The 20,482-nt window shown below is 38.2% G+C and overlaps 1 protein-coding gene across 2 annotated transcripts in view; it reads right to left on the minus strand.

The window, feature by feature from the left end:
* The window catches only part of ap3b1a (adaptor related protein complex 3 subunit beta 1a), a 76,130-nt gene that overhangs the window by 32,449 nt on the left and 23,199 nt on the right, over positions 1–20,482 (minus strand). For both annotated transcript variants that reach the window (XM_084745429.1, XM_084745428.1), the window contains exons 7-22: positions 18,852–19,034; positions 17,686–17,838; positions 15,925–16,022; positions 15,773–15,827; positions 15,617–15,688; positions 14,982–15,044; positions 14,754–14,886; positions 14,543–14,652; positions 14,173–14,349; positions 13,141–13,327; positions 11,745–11,875; positions 9,686–9,839; positions 9,231–9,408; positions 5,969–6,122; positions 3,480–3,528; positions 2,235–2,338 (exon numbers count right to left, since the gene is read on the minus strand). In XM_084745429.1, the coding sequence (XP_084601555.1) occupies positions 2,235–2,338; positions 3,480–3,528; positions 5,969–6,122; positions 9,231–9,408; positions 9,686–9,839; positions 11,745–11,875; positions 13,141–13,327; positions 14,173–14,349; positions 14,543–14,652; positions 14,754–14,886; positions 14,982–15,044; positions 15,617–15,688; positions 15,773–15,827; positions 15,925–16,022; positions 17,686–17,838; positions 18,852–19,034 (2,001 nt within the window). The remainder of the gene's footprint in view (positions 1–2,234; positions 2,339–3,479; positions 3,529–5,968; positions 6,123–9,230; positions 9,409–9,685; positions 9,840–11,744; positions 11,876–13,140; positions 13,328–14,172; positions 14,350–14,542; positions 14,653–14,753; positions 14,887–14,981; positions 15,045–15,616; positions 15,689–15,772; positions 15,828–15,924; positions 16,023–17,685; positions 17,839–18,851; positions 19,035–20,482) is intronic.

The following is a 20,482-nucleotide window of genomic DNA, read 5'->3' on the forward strand; positions in this document are numbered from 1 at the left end:
CAGACTCAGAATATAGAGTAACTCGCCACAAAGCTCAGTACAATGCCAGAGCTGGGACAGTGTAGAGGCTGTTCAGACAGCTGCAGCAGGAGCACAGTTGTTTACATGGAGGTCAACAAACTGTTTACCATAAAACAAACTTGGAGAAGTCAGTTACAGCATCTTTTGCATGATCCTTAACATGCTTTGACTGAAACTCTTTAACTTTAAAGTGCTTATAGATGAATTTTGTTGCTTGATATTTATCCATCTAGATAGTTCTGGTGTGAGTTGCCAAGTTAAGATGTTGGCCGTAAAGATGTCTGCCTTCTCTCCAACAAAAAGGAACTAAATGGAACTCAGCTTGTGGTGCTCAAAGTTCCAAAAGTACATTTGAAAACCCCAACAGCAATGTCTCTTTCCAGAAATCATCACCTAGTCACTCAAGATTATCCACAGACCTTGTTGTGAGCAATGTCATGTAGGAACTGTCTTCTTTCTACTGAACTGCACCTGCCAATTGTGCAGAAAAAGGTGCACAATACTGACCAAAAAACACTGGATCAAGTATCAGTGAGGAAAAAGAACAAAACATATATCATCTGATATGACTAATTAGCCTAAACTTTGCTAGCTTAGCTAAACTTTGAGCCAGGTGCATTGCATAACAGAGTCAAGTTGTGAGCTGTGTATTCTTTCCTTCATTTGAATAGAATATTTGATTCACAGTTTGAGCACTAAATAAAGTTAAATTCATAATATGTAACTTCTCCTGCTGGAATGGGATCACAGGTGTAGTTATCTTCACATTTAAACAACCACCATAGCTGATGAAAATCTATCTGACATGACTCAGGCAGAAATCATGTTCATGGATGAGCTAATGTGGAAATTTTTTATTCACTTTACATTTCGTCACATTCGCCAACTTCCCTCCTCATGTTCTGATGTATCCCGTGTTTTCCTCAAAGTTGTAGCAACTAGCATCGACTTGCAGGTAACGCACAGTTACCTTGAATAAAATGCGTATTTCTCTGTGTTTGAACATTGGTGGAAACATCTGGGATAATGCAAGTACACAACTCAACAACAGATATAACATATCTAGTGTTGTTTGACGTTTTAATGCAGTAATCATCACATATTATTGCTTTAAAGACATAAATAATATCACTAACTGTACAACTCTCTTTTAATTTAAGATGCCACTTAGAATATTCTCAAGTCTGGTAATAAGCCAGAAGAACTAAATTGCAAATTTATTTGATATTATTTTATAATATCAATCAATTAAATTTTATATTATTGGGTTTTTTAACTGCTGTTTGGAGACAACACGCAATTCTAAAAACTTATGATTGGCTTTTTTTTTTAAGTTTTGTGACATTTTAGTCATTAAAATAATTATTAAAAATGATCCACAGATCAGTCATTAAGTAAAAAGTCATTACCTGTAGCCCAATTTATAAGTATAAGTACTTCATTAACAGCAAAACAAATTAAATCATAATAAATAAATTAAATAAACCAAATTCTAATAAATTTTAAAATAAAAACATGTCAAATACCTTTGTGAATGCATAACATGTTAAAAGCACAGATTCACACCTTCAATATTCTGATTTAAAATCTTCAAACAGCAGATTTACCACAGAGCTGCCTCTGAGACACAAAATAGACACAGCAACAGCAGAAAGAATGGTCTGGACATTTCCCTCCCAGGGGGGACAGACAAGATAGAAAATACACAGACGTGCAGAGCCGCTCACACACTGAGGAGAGAAAGGAGCCGTCACACTAGGAAAGGTCAACCATCAGATATACACAACGCCGAGACACGGGGGACACAACATCTGACAGAGAGAGATGGAAGGTGACAGAGAGGAGGAGAGAGATAAGAGGGGGAGAAAGAGAGCGGGTGGACTTATAGATGAGACGCAGAAATAGAGTTCAAGGGTGTGGAAGAGCAAAAGACAGCGAGGGTGAGAGAGACAGACTATAAGAGATACAGGAAACAGGGAGAGCAGTTGCACCGTCCTGACTGGCTATAAATATAAGAAGGCAGAAAAGGTCAATAGTTGGCGTCTGAGGCAGAAATGTTCCACAAGGGAGAGAGGCTCATTTCACCATCTCATACGCCGCTCTGCTGTTCTGTCGGTGTCAGACAGAGAGGAACAATCGACTCTCAACACACGGTGATAGAGGAAATGTCATCCCCGTGTGTTTCTAATGCCGACACACACAAGTATACTAACCTGCATGGTGGAGGAGATGTTGGAGAGAGACAGGCCCTCAAGGTCGGACAGCAGGCTCGAAGAGACGAACGAAGACTTTGGAGCGTTTGTGGGAGCGGGAGAAACTGAAGGACGTAACAGAGAAAACAGAGAGTGAAAACAGGCACTTCAAGCATGTCAAAGACACTATCGAGTAGTGGGAAGCACTGCTGTCCATTGTAATGTCTTTTTATGCTGCCACTGGGGGGTGCCAAAAGCTAGAATTTATATATTCCACATGTAGTAACTTAAAAGATGTAATAATTGATTTTCTGAAGAACACATTAACTGACATATTATTGATTATAATATATGTCTGCATTAGGGTTCAATCATGGGCCATTTTTATCTTGCGTAAATATAGCAGTTAATACACGTGGAAGACACAGGTTTGTATGTTTTCAAAAGTTTGTTTCAGTTAAGTGCTTATTCATCCTCAAGTTAATTACCACACTTTCACAGTTAGCTTGGAACATACTGTTGCACCGTCTTCATCATTAAAACATTTTGGCTCATCTTTCCACTGTGCCAACAATCACCAACTCTGGTTTGGTCGGAATAAATCATTTATTCCCACAGAGAAGCAGCGAGGAGAAACTGCGCGCACAGCCAGAATATTTTCAAAGCTCATGTGCAAACTAACAGTTTATTTCAGCCATACTAGGGTTGTTGATTGTTGGAACAGTGGAACAATGAATCAAGTTGGTGTTGAGTTTTATTTTGTTTCTGTTGAGTATCAATGAAGAAGACAATGATAGCAAGCTAGCTAACCTTTCCAATATTACCTAAGACACTGAGGTGATTATCAGAATACAATACTATATACAAAATGAACAGTAAATACTGCTAACAATTTGTAGAAGCTAATAGTTAAAAATAAAGTAACTAACTTAAAGATGAAAAATCACAAAGTTTGTGGGCAAAGGTAACATTAACGTTTAGGCATATGACTAAATAATCAACAAAGACACAAAATACAACGCAATCAAATCCTTGTTTACACGCTTTTAGCCCAATATTTACTCTCCTATTAGCTCTCTTTTGGTGACTCCTTCAGCTCCAGAGAAAAATATCTGGGTGATTAGATGTTAGACTTCCTCTCTAGGAATTTGTTAACTTTCTCTTTCTCCTGTTTGATGTTGGCCAGGTAGAATATGTTAATCACAGCCTCTGAAGTTGGGTGATAAATATTGGAAAAATAGTTAAATATAGTAAAGATAAACTTACAGTCATCTAGATCCAGTAAGGAGACTTCCTTCTTGGACTTGATTTCCACCTGAAGAACAAACACAACAATGAGCAACACAGAAAAATGGCAACTAAAAACTAAAGTACTGGAATTGTATGTCTTGATATTCAGAGGATAAAATGTTTCAATTCTGCTGACAGCATCTCTCCAGATGTGACACGTTCATCCCAAAAACACAGATACTCTGCATTTATATGTAACACGTCTGGAATTTCCGATGACCAGTCATGCACAGTGTCGTGTCACAACCGATACACGCCACCTCGTGCGAGTGAGGCCGGCTTGTCAGGTGTTGACTTGTGGGAATTACAACACGCGCCTCCGGCTTGCGGCACAACAGGCCCAATAAAAACGCATTTAAACATACGAGCGCTTTTATCACCCTTTCTCCACAGCCTCCTAACCAACCACGGCACTATTCACGTCACATAAAGAACCATAAAATTCCACTCTGCATACGCCAGCCTGAGCAGACGCCGGGAAGAAAAAAAAAACCTCAAAACAACAGGACAGAGGAGGGAGTGAGGAATGAGAGTGAAAACAAACAATAAAGTTAGAGGCCGTATCTTATCAGATCTTCTCTGACTGTTGCTTAGTGGCGGTAATAGAGACGGAAACCTTGTTAGTAAATGGAGGTCTGGAAGAGCAGGAGAGAGGTGTGTGAGAGGAGGGAGAGAGAAAGATGCATAATTCATAGGCCATGTCCAAATGACAAACTGTATGAAATGAGAATTTCATAGTGCAGAAAAGGAAAGGGAGGGTGAGATAATGTGATGAGTATAACAGGTAAGAAAAAGACAGCGAGCGCTGAAAAGGGGACGAATCAAACAATAGAGGAGAAAAAATAAAGCTGATAACAGAGGAGCAAAATTATATCCCGCAGTATAAATTGTGATTTTGACGCTCTCGCCACATGTGTACCTGGGGAACAACTCCTCTCTGAGAACATGGTGTTTCTCCATTATCCTGCTTACAATAATATCACATATTCTACACCAGTTTAAACCTCATATATTTAAGATATTATAGAATATTTTGGATCGGGATGAATGTTCAATTCTGATAGAAAATGAGTTGGAACTACGTGCTTTAGGGTGGATTAATGTTTTATAACAGCCCCAACTAAAGATCTGTTGTGTTCAGTGCCAGATAATGAACTAGACCTGCATGTAGTGTGTTACCACGGATACGAAGATCTATATAAACTGTCATTTGTCTATTTTTAATGTCTAGCTCTTCATATAATAAATGAAATTTACTCCAACATTAATTACAGCGTAGCCACTCTTCAAAGCCATCAATTCAAGGCCATTATGAAGACCAATAACTCTTTCAATACGCAGACAGGCTGGGAGTTTTGTGAGAACAAAGAATTATATCATTTACGTTTTAGCTTATTGCGCATTTTTTGCATTCAAATGTTTGTTTGTTTGTTTTTTTTTATCAAACTTGTGCTGCAGCTAACATTTATTTCCATTGTGGATTAATCTTTCATTATTAAACTGATTATTAAATAAATTGCCAACTATTGTGATAATTGATTAATTCATGGTTAATTAATTAATGGTTTGAGTAATTTTTAAGAAAAAAAAGGTCAAAATTCTTTGATTTCAGCTTCTTAAAAGTAAATATTTTCTGGTTTCTTTGCTCCTTTATAACGGAACATTTTTGGGCTGTGGATAAAACAAGACATTTGAGGACATCTTCTTGGGCTTTGGGAAACACTGACTGACATTTTTCACAATTTACTGCCAATTTATAGACCAACAAATGTATCAATTAATTGAGAAAATAACTGACAGATTAATCGACAGGGAAAATAATCATTAGTTGCAGCCCTAAACCTCAGAGAACTTAAGAAGGTAAGATAGCTAAAAACACTGTGAATAAGGTTGGGATCGACCAATACCGATTATTAGTAATAAAGTAGGCCAATAAGTCAAAATTTAGAATATTATTTTTTGCTACTTTAGACTTCCACTACATTTTCGGCAGCAAATACTAATACACACATTTATTTGGTCATTTTGCAGACTAATAAAATGAGTAGATAATAAATAAAGGATTAATACAATATATAAATCAACTGATGAATGAATCAGCTGATGAACGATTATTGTGTATTATTATAGATTAAGCTATAGCAGCAGTAGTTGAATAGTGTCGTGGAAAGGACACTGAGCGAGACCACAGACAGAGAGAGGCAGTGTAGTATCGCAATTTTTCAGTTTAATTATTTGCAATCAGATATTTAAAAATAATGATTCCGATAATTGAAAAAAACACCGAACCCAAGAATAAAGCATGTTGTACCGGGGGAAAGCTGTGCAACATGTTATATTTTTGAAGGACTTGCAGACTTGCTCACACTGTTGTGCATGTCAGTGCACAATCATCCTTAAAGTCAGAAACTGTTCTGCCATTCAGTTAAAGCATCTGTTCATCCTAGATCCAAATACATCGTTACCTTGGGTTTGGACTTTGCATCATTCTTCTTCTTCTGTGGTGTGACAGAGTCTGAATCAGAGTCGTCCTCAGAGTCCGTCTCTGAGCTGGAGGAGCTTTCAGGTGAAGAGCTGCTAGCCTGGGCTACAGGTCCGTTACCGTTTTCATCTGAGTCACTGAAACACACAAGAACAGCAGAAATTCACCTCAGACATGGCGTCAATAAAGGTAATAGAATAGAACAGAGAAGTGTGGGCCGTGACCCCTGGTGGGCAATGACAGTACAGAAGGTGAGAAGCGAGATGCATCTTTAATTTTGTAACAAACTTTGAATTATATAAAAAAAAAAAAACAGAGGGTCATCAGAACTAATAAAACAAAGCCATGGGATTAAAATTACATGTTATTTTCTATTTATCTGACATATTTTAACAGGTGTTACGCCATATTTGGTGACCTCTACATTAACAACAGAACATATCTTAAAGCTCATCAGTGGCAGAGAATCATCATGGTTGGAATACGTCATCACTCGCTGAACAAGAGTTACAATGGGAAGATGTGCATGTTTACAAATTGTTATGTGTATGTGGATGGGTTACCAGTTTTTACAGAGTCTTAGTCCTGTGTGTTTATCAGAGTTGTGATTAAAGTTTTGGTATGGCTGCAGAAGAATTTCAGATTTCAAACCGGGCCGTGGAATTCTTAAGTTTGGGAAATGCTGGGATGGAGGAAGCATCGAAAAATACAGTACAACAGCACTGCCTATTTATTTCATTCAGCTTTTAAGTGAAACATGCAATGCTTTTATGACATTATCCCAACATTTACATAAAACAAATGCACCTTCCCTGTTCATCATTTCAACAAACAGCCTCGAAAACAACAGGAAAAACAAACTTGGCGACATCTTTTTTCCACCCCAACTGAAAGCTTGAGCTCGGCCCCGTCAGAACAACAGCGATCAATCTGTTTTTGTTTGTGAAGTTAATTCAGTCAAAAAGATTTTTTCCATCTTTCTCCTCTCTCTTTCACTTGCTCTGTCCCTCTTCAATTTGTCCCGATAATGAGTGTTTACTCCGCCTGCCTGGGATTTTCAGCCGTTAAATTAATGAGGGGAATTGTGACGGTAACTGGCTTTTTAACTTGGGCGATGATGAAAAGCCAGTATTAATTTGGCCTACAGATTTCATTTGCTGCGAACAGGAAAAAGTGATATAAATCACTGTGGGCCTGATTAGGCCCTGCCTGAAATGACTGGGCCATAATGAGGGCATTATGCTGTGTTTGTTGTGGAAGCACTGGGGTGAGCTGCTCTAATTACTGTGTGTATGTGTGTGTGTGCGTGTTTGTGTGTGTTTGAGCACTGGGGTGAGTTGCTCTAATTATACTCTCTAATGGAGAGAACAGGGTCAGCCGCCGGCCTGTCACACAGCGAAATCAGGTACATTCAGTGTGAGTTTGTGTGTCCATGAGGAAATGAAGTAGAGTGCATAAGAAACTAAATTTGCCAGTGTGTAAGAGAGTGTACGTGAGCATATTCAGCAGTAATGACTCAAATCTCATTCATTGGTAACACCAGGCTGCTAAATGACCAATCAAAAGTCATTATCCATTAGCCATGTAAATGTGGGTTACGCTACTGGAGGAAAATTCTCCTTGATTAGCTTGTTAATGGAACTCACACTAACGATATTCTAGCAGCTCTGCCAGCCTGATGCCTCTGTGTGTGTGTGTGTGTGTGTGTGTGTGTGTGTGTGTGTGTGTGTGTGTGTGTGTGTGTGTGTGTGTGTGAGAGAGAGATGGAAAGAGAAAGTGTATACACAGTACAGTAGGTGTGTGTGGCTCACAGATTATATTGTTGGTATGGGATTATTTTTTTTCTCTTCTTTCTAAAAACATGGATTTGGCTCAGAATCTGTTGACTGAGCTTTGGTTATTTTCCCATTTTAAGAGTGTTAAGTGTTTACATGCGTGCAAGTGTCCTGGTTATGAGTTTTTGGAGTATCCCCTGTGGCATGTAAACATCTTATCCTGGTTTCTGAATGCAGTATATTTATTGTGTTTACATGTGCATGAGTTATGATATGATGGTGTCTGGATTATCCTGGTTATGTTTTTTGTCACTTAAACATATTCTGGTTTCAGAAAGTTGGGTAAAACCTTATTCTGGATAAGATATGTGGAATAATCTGACAGAAACTAGGATTGGCCCCAACGTGCCATGTTGACTTTCTATTGACATGCATTTCTTCTATTTTCTGGTGCTTGTGTTATAATTTTACCTCAATTTTAGCTTAATTTTGTCCTGCTTTTGTTTGGCCTAACTATGTGACTAACTACACCAGTCTGACCTAAGAGTTGCATCCACACACAGCCATGTACGTATGAACAATACCAAGAAATAAAGACAAACAAACATGGGTCGTAGCTGCACACAGGGCCAAACATCCCACTTAAGTGGTGACTAGACTAACTAACTAAGCAACATATTTAAACAGAAAAGATGTGCATGTTTTTTTACACCAATTGTTTGGATTTGAGTTTTCTACTATTGTTATCATGAATTTATTTTAATATAGTTATGACTTATTGTTATGAGTCCATGTTGTGGTGTGAACACTGAATTCACTGCCACTTGCCACAAATAATTTGTCAGAGATTCAAACCCAGAAAAACAAATGAAACACAAACATAAATTGCTGCAGAGGCTCCAGCTTGAAGTCAGAGAATTATTCAGGCTCCACTACTCAGGCATAAAGAAGGCATGAGCCAAAACATGTTGGAATAAGCCTAATCTTTTCTCCCATTTACCAGAGTGTGCATCTAATTCTTCTTTCACCCAACTGTTTCTGATGGCCCACATCTTGTTTGCAGTGTATTTCATCTTTGTTCACACTTCAGTCAGTGAAAGTATAAGAATTAAAATTCTCATCAATTTCATTTTTTTTCCTGGCAAAAATACTTTTCTGGGTTTAGGGAAGAAAAAGTTCAAACTGAACAGAAGGAAGAAGTATGATGCCAGCAGGTGGGCTGTCATATAGATGATAAAAATGGCTGAAGTTGTGAACAGATGGGAGTTTGAGCTTATTGATGCAGCAAAGCACTGATCACATTTGTGGTCGACTACGACTTGGGTGGCGCTCACAAACACACACCTGTCTAATTAGCTAAGTGAGAAAGAGAAAAAGAGAAAGAAACAGGTAACATCTGGACACACCAAATTCACAGGGAAGAAAAATTATGCTTTCAGAGCCTCACAGACAGGAGGGACTTCACTGTACCTGTCAGCAGCAGCTGGTTTGCTTTTCTTCGGCGGTGCCTTCTTGGTCTTTTTCTTCTTTTTTTCTTCTGATTCAGACTCACTGGAGCTCTTGTCAGATCCACTGGAACTCTTTCCAGAATCACTGGAGGTCTTTTCTGACTCTTCACTGCTTTCCTCCTCACTCTCACTGCCCGACTCTGTACAGAAACACATACAGTACACATGTCAAACACAAGCCTGGTGGATTAAAGTTATATAATTCTTACACTTTCATGAAATCAAACTCACATCTATGGTCGTAATTTTTTCAGAGACACCCAAATGAGAATTTAGGGATGTCCAGTATTAAACGCTTCAGGATATTATTAACTGCACCACAAGGACAACAGTGCAACATTTTGTCACTATCTAAAGGAGAAAAACAATTGAACAAGACATTTACCTTCAAAAACAGAGAAAGAAAGAAACCCTCACCACTACTGCTGCTACTGCTGCTGCTGCTGTCTTCACTGCCACTGCTCTCAGATCCTTCATCTTCTTTCTCATCTTCATCATCTGAGTAGAACTTGTCCTCAGATTTGGATAGCTTTGTCTTCGACTTCCCGACCGACGGTGCCCATTCTTTCACCTAAAAAGGATTAAATTCATAATTTAGGGCAGAGCATTTTGAATTATTAGCACCTTATCAGAGGCATTATCATATAGTTTTTGCTTTGTAGGAGGACAACTCTTAGTTGCTTTAATAAGAAAGAACAGAAAAGCAACAGAACTAGAACATTAAACATTAAAAAATAATTAATTAATCACTTGCACTTAGTTCTCAGATATATTTTCTGTTAAATGTTATGTTATATTCAAAACAAGGAATGAAGTTTGTTGAAATAGCCACTTGTGTCCTGCTTTATTGTTGTTTCTTCTTTTATCAGGATCCCCATTAGCTGTCACAAAGTAACAACAATAAAGCTTCAGCTGGTGCTCAGACTGAAAACACAATCAATAACTTTTTTGTTCTTTAACTTATAACGAGGCACAACAAGTTCTCGTCTTTGAGCTGAATGAAACAGAGCGATGTATGTTAATGTCTGCACCACAGACTGAAGCACCCCACAGAATGAGGTTGGAAAATGATGTTGGCGGCCAATGAATGTCTTCTTCAAACAGGTCTGCTTCAATTCTCAATTCTTTTGGAAAGAGGTTTAGAATATTTCAAATTATCAAATTACCATTTTCTGATATTTTGAATAATCGCCTATGAAAATAATTGTTAGTTGCAGCCCCAATTTCTTTAGGCCGTTCCACATTTTTCAGAAGAATTTTTAAGTTGGGTCCAAAATACGTCAGCCAAGTGTCCAGCATAATGTTAATGCCCTTGTTAAAAAAAACAGATAAACACTGCTCATCGTTACACCCGGCTCCAGTTCAATCTGGCACTTCATTTAGTTAGTAGTGCTGAACAAGTGCTTGTGAGTATTGATAGTCATGACCCTTCATGTTATGTTGAAACACTTTATTAATGAGCGCTTTGAAGTGTGTGATGCTTATTTCCTAATATTTTATTTTCTGGCGCTTTGCTCTTTAAACCAGTAAAAATTGCTCAGAGAAGTTATTTTCTGTAATATAAACAACATTTAAAAGAAATGACATCCCATTGAGAGGTTCCTGTGGGGAAAATTACCTCAACAATACTTTAATATGATCTTTAATGAACTGAAAAATCACTAAGGCTGCAACTACTGATTATTTTCATTATAGATTAGGGATGTAACAATGTATCAACTATCACAAAACTGCAACAAGAAAATGTTTCGACACCTTACAGGACTGTGACGATATCTCCCAAGATGTTACATGCTTGAATATTTTATTTTACAGGTTTGTTATTTTACAAAAAGACTGCTAATGACTACTGCGTTGATTTTTTTTTTTGCAACTATATATACAAAATTAAAACATTCACTTAATCAAGTCTTTGCACATGCTTAGGTCATGGCTGGCTACTTTTATTAAAGACAGAAAGCAGAGGCATTTTTCTTTTTAATATTACAATAAATATTGTATCATAGATTTACTTTAAATAATATTATCATACCTTGAGCTTTTGGTATTGTTACATCCCTACTGTAGCTTAGTCTATTGACCATTTTATCCATGAAATGACTTTTTTGATCAAAACTATGTCAACAAATTGTCTGAAAAATGTAAAATGTTTATATTTGTTATCGTTGAACCTGTGCCATTTTTGCCCCAAAAACATTACTTAAATGATCAACTGCTTATCAAATAAGTTGCAGATTAATTTTCTAGTATTCAACTAATCAATTATTTGTTGCAGCTCTAAAAAAAACAGACCAAAACCAATAATGAATGATGGTGTGTTAAACCACACTAAAACAGTGGGGAACTAGCATCACTCATTGTTTGAGGAAAGACAAATAAACTACCATAAACTAACAGTTCTGAGTTAGAAGTAGACAGATACAGTATGAACTAAGACTGTGATGAAGAGTGTGTGTGAGGAAGGTGGGTTCCTTACAGGCTCAATGACCTCCACATTCCTCACAGACGGGTCAGGAGCAACAGCTGGCCAGTCTGAGAGCTCCTGGTATCCAGTAGCTTTAATATTGAGGCTGTGGGAGAGAGTGCCCAGCTGGAAACGGTCTCGATCTGAAAGTACAGAAAAGAGAAATTGAAAAAAAAAAAAAAAAAAAGGGGGCAGAAAATGAAACAAAAAATCACTGCATTGAACAGCTGAGAGTGGTGAAAAGCAAAGGGCAGTGATGGAATGTAACTCATTACATTTAAGAACAAATTTGAAGTATGTATACTTCTTTTCATGCTACAATATACTTTTACTCTATTACAAGTCAGGGGCAAATACTGTTTTTAGTCCACTATATTTATTTATTTGGTTACTTTATAAATAAGACTTATATGTTTTTTTGCTGGGTGTATGTAGTGAAACGGTGTGCATGCACAAGTGAACGGCATGTCAGTGCTTTAGTAAAGTTAAATTACATAAGATGAGCTCCAGCAGTGTTTTATTGACAAAAAAAACTAAATCCAACAATCGATCTGCATGAGAGTGAGTAGATAATGACTAAATTTTTATTTTTGGGTGAACTATCCATTTGAACTGATTAAGGTGGCTAAAACACATTTTATTTGCATACTCTGTCCACAGCAGTACATTGCGTAGCGTCCAACTCCAGAATCTCTGCTGCTTCTCCAAACTGGAGACCAATATCCACTGTATAAATATCTCATACAACCCTGCATCAAAAAATCTGTCATGTCCCTTTAATACAGGATGAAAGAATCCTCTTGCAAACCCTGTGCATGCATTTAATACCATCTCTGTTTTGGTGTGCACACATTCACACCTTCTCTCTCACACAGGAAGATAATCAGTGTCTGTGCCTTGGGAGGTTTGCTCTAAAAACTGTGCTTTGCTAACAAAAAAAAGAGAAAAAAAGACTTCACTTGTGAATATTAAGAATGACAGGGGTGGTTAACGCTTTCCATAAACATCCAGTAGGTGCAAACTGCCTCTGAATTTTAATGTTGCAGGAGGCCGTTTCTGTCCCTTTTGTCAAGAAGGGAGAGAGAGAGAAGAGACAGCTAAATGAGGGAGATTTTTTTTTCCTCGGAGTGTCTGAAAAAGGTTAGCATTAGCTCAATTATTTACCCATCTCATTAGTCCAAGGTAAAGGGGGTCTGACCTAACTGCCCTTCAGAGAGACAGACACACCAGAATAATAAAACCACCGCCTGAATCAACTTTGCATACTTCTCGAAATAGAGCCACTAGACAAGAAATAGATGAATTACCAGAGAGGAATCGTATTTAATTTAAAATTGCAGCTGATTTAGAGGATTTAATGTGTTTCAAAATAAGGATAATAGGGTGATATTATGAATGTATGAAGTACCTTTGAAGGCAGACTCGAGCACTGGTGCCGGTTTAGGGGCCAGCAGGATACGTCGAGCATACTTGTTGAGGGCACCGCTCTTCTCGTTGGGCACTATCAGCTGTCTTATGAAGCGTGTTCGGTCTCTGATGTCATAGTTCTGGTCATATTTGCCGAGGTTCAGGATGTACTGGGTCAGCAGCTTGGTCTGGGGAAAAGCAGAATGACATGTTAGACAACAGACAGGGATAAAGGCAAGCATTTATGAGTGAAATTGTAAATCAGCATTTCCCAAAATGCTGTGATTTTCCTCAATAATCTGGAATATAACCATAAACTTCACATACAATCTATTGAACAAAGCAAGAGTTGACATTAACGACTGCTCATTTATGACTTCAACCCCTTTTGTCTCTTCCTCGCCCCCATAGTTTGGTTCTTATTCCAACCTGGAAAAGTAAACCATTCAGAAAAAGCATTTGCGGTGACATATATTACTGAGGCAGGCATAAAAACAAAGATTACTACTGCCATGAAGGCAACATTATAACCCAAATCCTTTTCTGCCTAGTCTTTGTCTCTCCCTCTCTCCTTCTCTTTCCGCCCTGACACATTACGAGGAGCAAGAGGTGTAATGATGTGCTCGTTTGAGGAGGCAGCGTCTGGGCTCATAAACCCGGCTCAGAGGCCAAAATCACCCCATCTAACTGAATGGGCCTGTAGACACCAAGCTGTGCAAGGAGATGCTCCATTACGTTAAAGCTGTCTCGTTCACAGCTCTATATTTAAACTGAGCATTTAGCTCTGAGCTGCAGAAGTGCTCAATTGCTGCAAGACAAAGCTGTGTCTTGTAAATAAAAACACTTAAAAGATTCATTCACGGGTCCACATTTAGATAACAGGAATCTTCTATCTCTCTTTTTTAATACTTACCATGTTAATTTCATAAATCAGTACCTTTAATCCAGTGCCATATTTGCGCAATGTTCAGTTTCAGCACAATAATTGTCCCTTGGCTCTGGACTTTTCTTTGTCTATTTCTTTATTCTATACCTGCTTGGAGTTGGTCAGATAGAGTTTGGCTGCCAGGTTGACAGTCTGCAGCTTGACGATGTCCTCCTCTGCTGTGAAAGTCTTTGCCATCTTACGAAGAACATCAGGTGCAATTTTTGGCACCCTCTCACAGTACTCTCCCATCAGCCACAGGATGCTGGCTCGCGCCATGGGCACCTGAAAGTTTATGTCACAAATCAGAGAGAAAGAACAGAAGTCACTCAGAGTACTTTAAAGTTGTTTTCACATCAAACTCTGAACAACATCCTGAAAATCAGGTCTGGACTAATAAGTAATTCAACCCCTAAACTTTCAAGCTGAACCAATATAAAAGTATCAACAGTATGAGTAATTGAATGATGAATCATACAGTGATATTGTCGAAGAGCTTGGCCATGTGCTTGATGATCTCGCTGTGCTGGGTGGGCTGAGTCTGAAGCAACTTCTTGATCACCACCACACTCTCAGCCACCACCGTTTCTGCAGTGACAATACAGCAAATTCTCACAAGTGACACAAAACCAGACAGTCACAGCATAATAATACACTGAGGATATCTGGTATCTAGGAAGGTATTTTACCATCTCTGTTGGAAAGCAGCAGCACCAGACCGTTCAGACAAGTGTCTGTAACCTCAGTGATGTTGGTGGCACATCTGCCGATGGCCTGGATGGTCGCTGCTGCAAACGCCTTGTCCTGACTCTTCACGTAGGTCTGAGAAAAGATGAGATGAGTCACCAGGAAGTGTAAACCATTTAACTTAACAGTCGATGTAAACCACTGGTTATTAAAAGAAACAAAATACAAACCTGAAATTCTCTCAGAATAGTGGAGATGTTGGCTTCATTGGCCAGGTTGGTCAGGATCTCCAACTATGAAAAATATAGGAGAGAGGTTGGTTGATGTGTGGAGTCAAATAAGGGTCAATAAGTTTTTTAACTTGTGAAACTGTGTTCAGAAGTTATTTTAAATCCAAGTTTATCTATAGAAAACATTTGTAGTTTGTAGAAAAGAAAATGAAAATATGGGAATAAAATTTATTATTTTAGAAAAAGAAAACTGTTCTTGGCCTTGTTTTTTCAGTGAAAAGCAGGATTGAAATTTCTACCTTAATTAAAATGTGCGTATGCATGTCTACCTTCAGTGTGAGAACTTTGGGTGTAGAGTTTCATTGAGTTTTTATTTTGAATCTGCACTCAAATGTTCATAAAACAGTTCTTTTTGTCATTGCGTAACCTCATACTGGGGATAATTTGTGCATTTTCTCATACCAGTCTTGTCTACATATTCTCTAACTTGACTTTTTCACAGGTTTAAAAAGGATAATACACAACTAAAGGGTGTGAAATCATTTCTGAACATCATTTCTCAAACTCAAAATCGTACTGGCCCCTATTTGAGCCTATATTGTGGTAAAGTATGCACAAAATAAAGTTGTAGTTACCTTCAGCGTTTTGATATGTGTGGCATCTGTAGATCTTACATAGAAACTCTTCATGAAGGGCTCAAACATCCCCTGTTTGGATACAAGTCATGTTATTGGACAGCCTTTGTCAGTCTAAGTCACCATAATTATTCTGCTGTACGTAAGCAGACTCACCTTCCTCTGAATGGACATTGTTGCGATATTCTGAAGCACAATATACTGCACCTCTCTATGCATAAGAGACAGAAAATAACATGTTCAGACATCAACAACAGCTGACTCAGGTGAGGCCAACAGGGAGATGCAGCATACTGTATTTTTATTACCTGTGGCTTCTTAGTAGTCTCACCAGTGACTTGGTGACAATGCTGACCTCATGTTTAGGGGCCAAATGCCAGTAGAGCTGAGCAACAGACATCACCACCTAAAAACACAGTCAGAAATAAGATGGATTTAATTTTCTGGCTGCTCGCTCTCGCTGGATGCCTGCTGCCTCGCTCACACAAAACAAGTGCGCCTCCCTGTCTCTCCTGTTCATGTCCTCAAAACAGACAGTGAAAGAACTGATGTCATACCACCACACTTTCGTAACGCGCAATTGTGGAATAAGTTTGGATTTTATAAGAAAGACGAGAAACACTGCTGCAAATCATTTATCCAAAAAAAGTGTCAGACAGCCGTGTACAGAGCCATGACTCTCCGACCCATAGAGAAGTCATGTCACTGGGACAGCAGGTAACACGTAGCACCACTGATCCTCCACACCCCACTTCCTCTACACGGTCAAATTCAATCAGAATCACAGCACTCTTCATATGAAACAAAGTAGCATATCATCCTACTGCAAAAATGCATTTTAAACAGTTTTAAAGTTTGTTCACAGATTCTCATTGGGCTACAGTGTGTCATTTACTAATGAGTTTCCTAATAAGATGTTAACACCACTGTAATCTCCACTTTCTCTGTCTCTCCTGTTACTGGATTCAGTAAAACTATCAGGATTGCAACTAACAGTACCCTATAAATAAAGTATTTATAGGATCAAAATGTAAAGATTCACACATTGCATCGCACCATATTGCATTGCATTGTGACAAGGCTGAACTGTATCATAACAAATTATTATCTATTTAAAAATTTCTAAGATGCATCATATTGTTGAATATGTATTGAGGTGTGTATTGAATTGTCTCTATCAGTACGATGCATGCCCCTATTTCCTGGGTAATCCTTTCAATTTTTGTTGCTCTAATTCTACATGTCACATGTGCTTGATTTTGTTTTTTTCACCACCCTAAAAAGCACTTTGTAACTTTTAAGTGCCTTATTTTTATTATCATTACACCACCTAGAGAATATTACTGTACCATCTGTCGACTCAAGCTAAAATTAAATTCCTTCACATGCATCTCTTCAGGCTCTCCAAAGGCACTCATGACGTGACTCTGTAGAGGTAATTTTTCAGCTGAGCTTTAAATAGCAGGCGGACGTGTGTCCATCGTTGCAGGCAGAATGAAAGGGCTTCAGACGTCTATGAAGATGGAGGATGTCACTGTGTTGTCGCAAGTAAAAGACACAGCATGTCACATTTTAATCAACACTTTCATTTGGGAGCATTTTTCCTCCCGCTGCTACACAGCGACAGAGACCTTGAGGCTCCTGGGTGATGGAGATCTGCACTCACTGTTTTTTATCTTTTTTTTTGTTTTTCAATCTTGGGGGGTGCACTATGGCAGGTGTGTGTGTGTGTTCTCACATCTTTGTGCTGTGTGTCCAGGAATGTGTGTTGTATTTGTGCAAGACAAGGTATCTTGAAAGGTTTTACAGCTGGGAAGTGAGCTTGAAAGTGCATAAATGTCCATACAGGGCTGCAGTAACAAACACTAGTTTATGTGCAGCTTTTTATTTTTAAGAGAAGTGCACTCAATGTTTATGTCTCTCAACAGGTTAAAAAGCATTTACACATCCTACACTTTCCCACACATTTAACAATAAATTTCGATCATCTTTGTTTCAGATGTGTGTTGATTCTATTGCGTCTTGAATACAGCTGTATATGTCTGTTTCGAAGTGTCCAGCTAACTCACAGCAGTGTTCCTGCTTTGCAGCAGAGGTTTGGTGTTCCTGAGCAGCAGTCTGTGATCTGGATCCATGACGTAGGGCTTTTCTGTCTGCTCTTTCTTATCCTCAGACTCAGAGTCATAGAATGTCTTCTCATTATTCTCATCAAATGTGGCACCCTGAAAAACAAACAAAAGAATAAGCAATTAACTTCCTGTAATCGGATTACGTTTTTATCTGTAACTGTAATGGAATCTAGTTACCTTTACACCCCAAGACTGACAATGCATCACACTAATGCATTAAACTATCTTCAAGAAATGTCTGCCAGATGAATGCTGACATCCCACAACGTTTGTCATTGTTTGTCATTTGTCCAAATATAACTTTTTGTGGTATTCATGTTTCTATTTGAGCTAAGGGATTATTGGCTTGTATTATAGTTAATATTGGGAGACTTAAGTCTAGAAAAAATATTTTTTAATGTCTAAATACTCAATTTCTCTCTTAACCTCTCTTGTATTAAGAGTCATAACATATTTCCCCAGAAACACATTATATACAAAAATCCAATATTGTGTAATGGCTCCAATATTTAAAGGTAATTTAAAAAACACATCTAAATATAGAAAAGGAAAAAGGAGCTGAATTCAAATGTTACAATCTAATGTTGGCCAGCCTGTTTACAACTTTCAGCCTCAAGCCCATTGGTTCCTGATGGCCTGGTGGTGTAAACTTCAAAAATGGGCCACAAACACACATTTTTTGTTTTGGTTTGGTTTTTTAAAGGTTCAGTAAGTTCCTTAAACAGCTGGCCAATGAAATGTTTCACAAACATAATTCAAACAGAGATAAAGAACTACTTTCTGAACAGGTATTTTCTGAGTATTCTAAAACTTTCCGAGGATTTGCTTGTGTCCCAACTTTTTGGAACGTGTTGAGGAATGAAATTCAGAATGAGCATATATTTACAAAAAAACAACAAAGTTTATCATTTCAACCATTTAATATATTGTTTTTGTACTGTATATAATTGAATAAATGTCAGAAAGGATTGGGAAATTATTACATTGTGTTGTATTTATGTTTTCCACAGCGTTCCAACTTTGTGGAACTGGGGTTGTAAAAAACAAACAGTAAGTTTATGATGGATCCCCATTGTTTTCAATCCTTAGGGCTGTGAATGCCTCACCTCCTTCCAGGGACTGGTGAACTGCGTCCTGGCGTAGCGCGTCAACATAGAGATGATGACCACCTGCCCCCACTCCTCCACATCCACCAACAGGTTACACAGCTTTCTGTAGTTCTTATGGATCAGGTCGATGCGATCTGGACACACTTCCTCGAAAGCCATCACAACACTGCCAGCCACCAGCTACAGAAAACAAAAAGGGAAGAAGAAGAACAGAAAGAAAACAATTCATGAGGGAAATACTGATGTTTTTTTTTTATTTATTTCTCTCCTATTAACATTAGAGTTAATGGAAGTTGTAATGATATGCAGAAGTTCTGTTTGACAAATTGAACAAATACTTTATCTCTTTAAAAAGACTCTAGAGAAATAACAAACTGACCCTGGTTAAAATAAAGTACTATTATTGCACTTAAGAAAACACAATACCAATTTACCACTTTGATTACAATGCACACAGTTCAGCCTCTAACTAGTTAGTTGATAATTAGAAGTAAAGTGTCTGATCTTAACAACAATGTGAAATAAATCCATCAACGAGAGTGTTTCTCATATTTTACCTAAAAATGATTTTTTTTCTCAGGTACAAAACTCATTTTGTCTTCAATTCACTGAGAAAAGGAGGACAAGGAGGAGGCAGCAGCTGAGGGAGCCAATGATCAACTGTGTTTTATTGGTAGGAAAGGAAAAAACCCATTTGGCTGTTGCATGCCCCCCCTCCACCACCTCCACCCAACTGCCTGCTGGCCCGCTGACTGACTGTGAGCCTGAGTGAGTGACACGGCAGTGTATTAATATGCAAACAGCATTATCACGGGCAGGCGAGGGTGAAGACGAAGAAGAGAAAGGGAGCAGAATCTGGTCTTCCCAATTAAAGCCTTCTGGCCCCTGGTGGCCCTGTGGGAAACCAGTGCATTTACCCATCAGCATTGTCATGAGCCTGCATTGATTGTGTGTGAGTGTGTCTGTGTGTGTGAATAAAATGTGTATGTGCACGGCTGCAGTCTGTAGATTCTCTGAAAAATCTGGACCTTAAATCCACGTGATGATTAGCTTTTCTGACATTCATGCACTAACACTGATGAATAGATTACTAGAGGGTTCAAACAGCTACATTTTATGGAATCACTCTGATGTATGAAGAGATATTTATGATGTGACCCACAGAAATTCTATGTACATTCAAGAAAATGACAATTGCAGGTAGATTCAGCTAGTAATTACATAAACATAACATAAAATTACCCTAACACCAACAGTCTTGCATGAAAATGCATATGTAACAGGTATAGATACTAATATTTTAAAGCATTGGTCACATGGGCTACCAAGCTCCCCCATTTTGGTGGCCAAAATTTTAACACAACTTAGCACAGCCTTTCTAAACTGTGACACTTGTGTTGTCCACTTTTCCCATGAACTAGTTGCGTGAAGGCAAATAAAACAGCCAAAACTGTCCGGTAAGTTCAGCAAATGGCATCACTAAACTGTAATGCATCCTTTATAACCAGGAAAAGACAACATGTAGCCTATGTCATATCACAATATAATGATATCCATCATGATATCTAGTCTCATATCACAATATGATGTAATATCAATATACTGCCCTACCTAGTAAACTGCCAAAT

Source organism: Lutjanus erythropterus, chromosome 20, assembly GCF_056507025.1.
Source record: "Lutjanus erythropterus isolate fLutEry1 chromosome 20, fLutEry1.hap2, whole genome shotgun sequence".
Lineage (NCBI taxonomy): Eukaryota > Metazoa > Chordata > Actinopteri > Lutjaniformes > Lutjanidae > Lutjanus > Lutjanus erythropterus.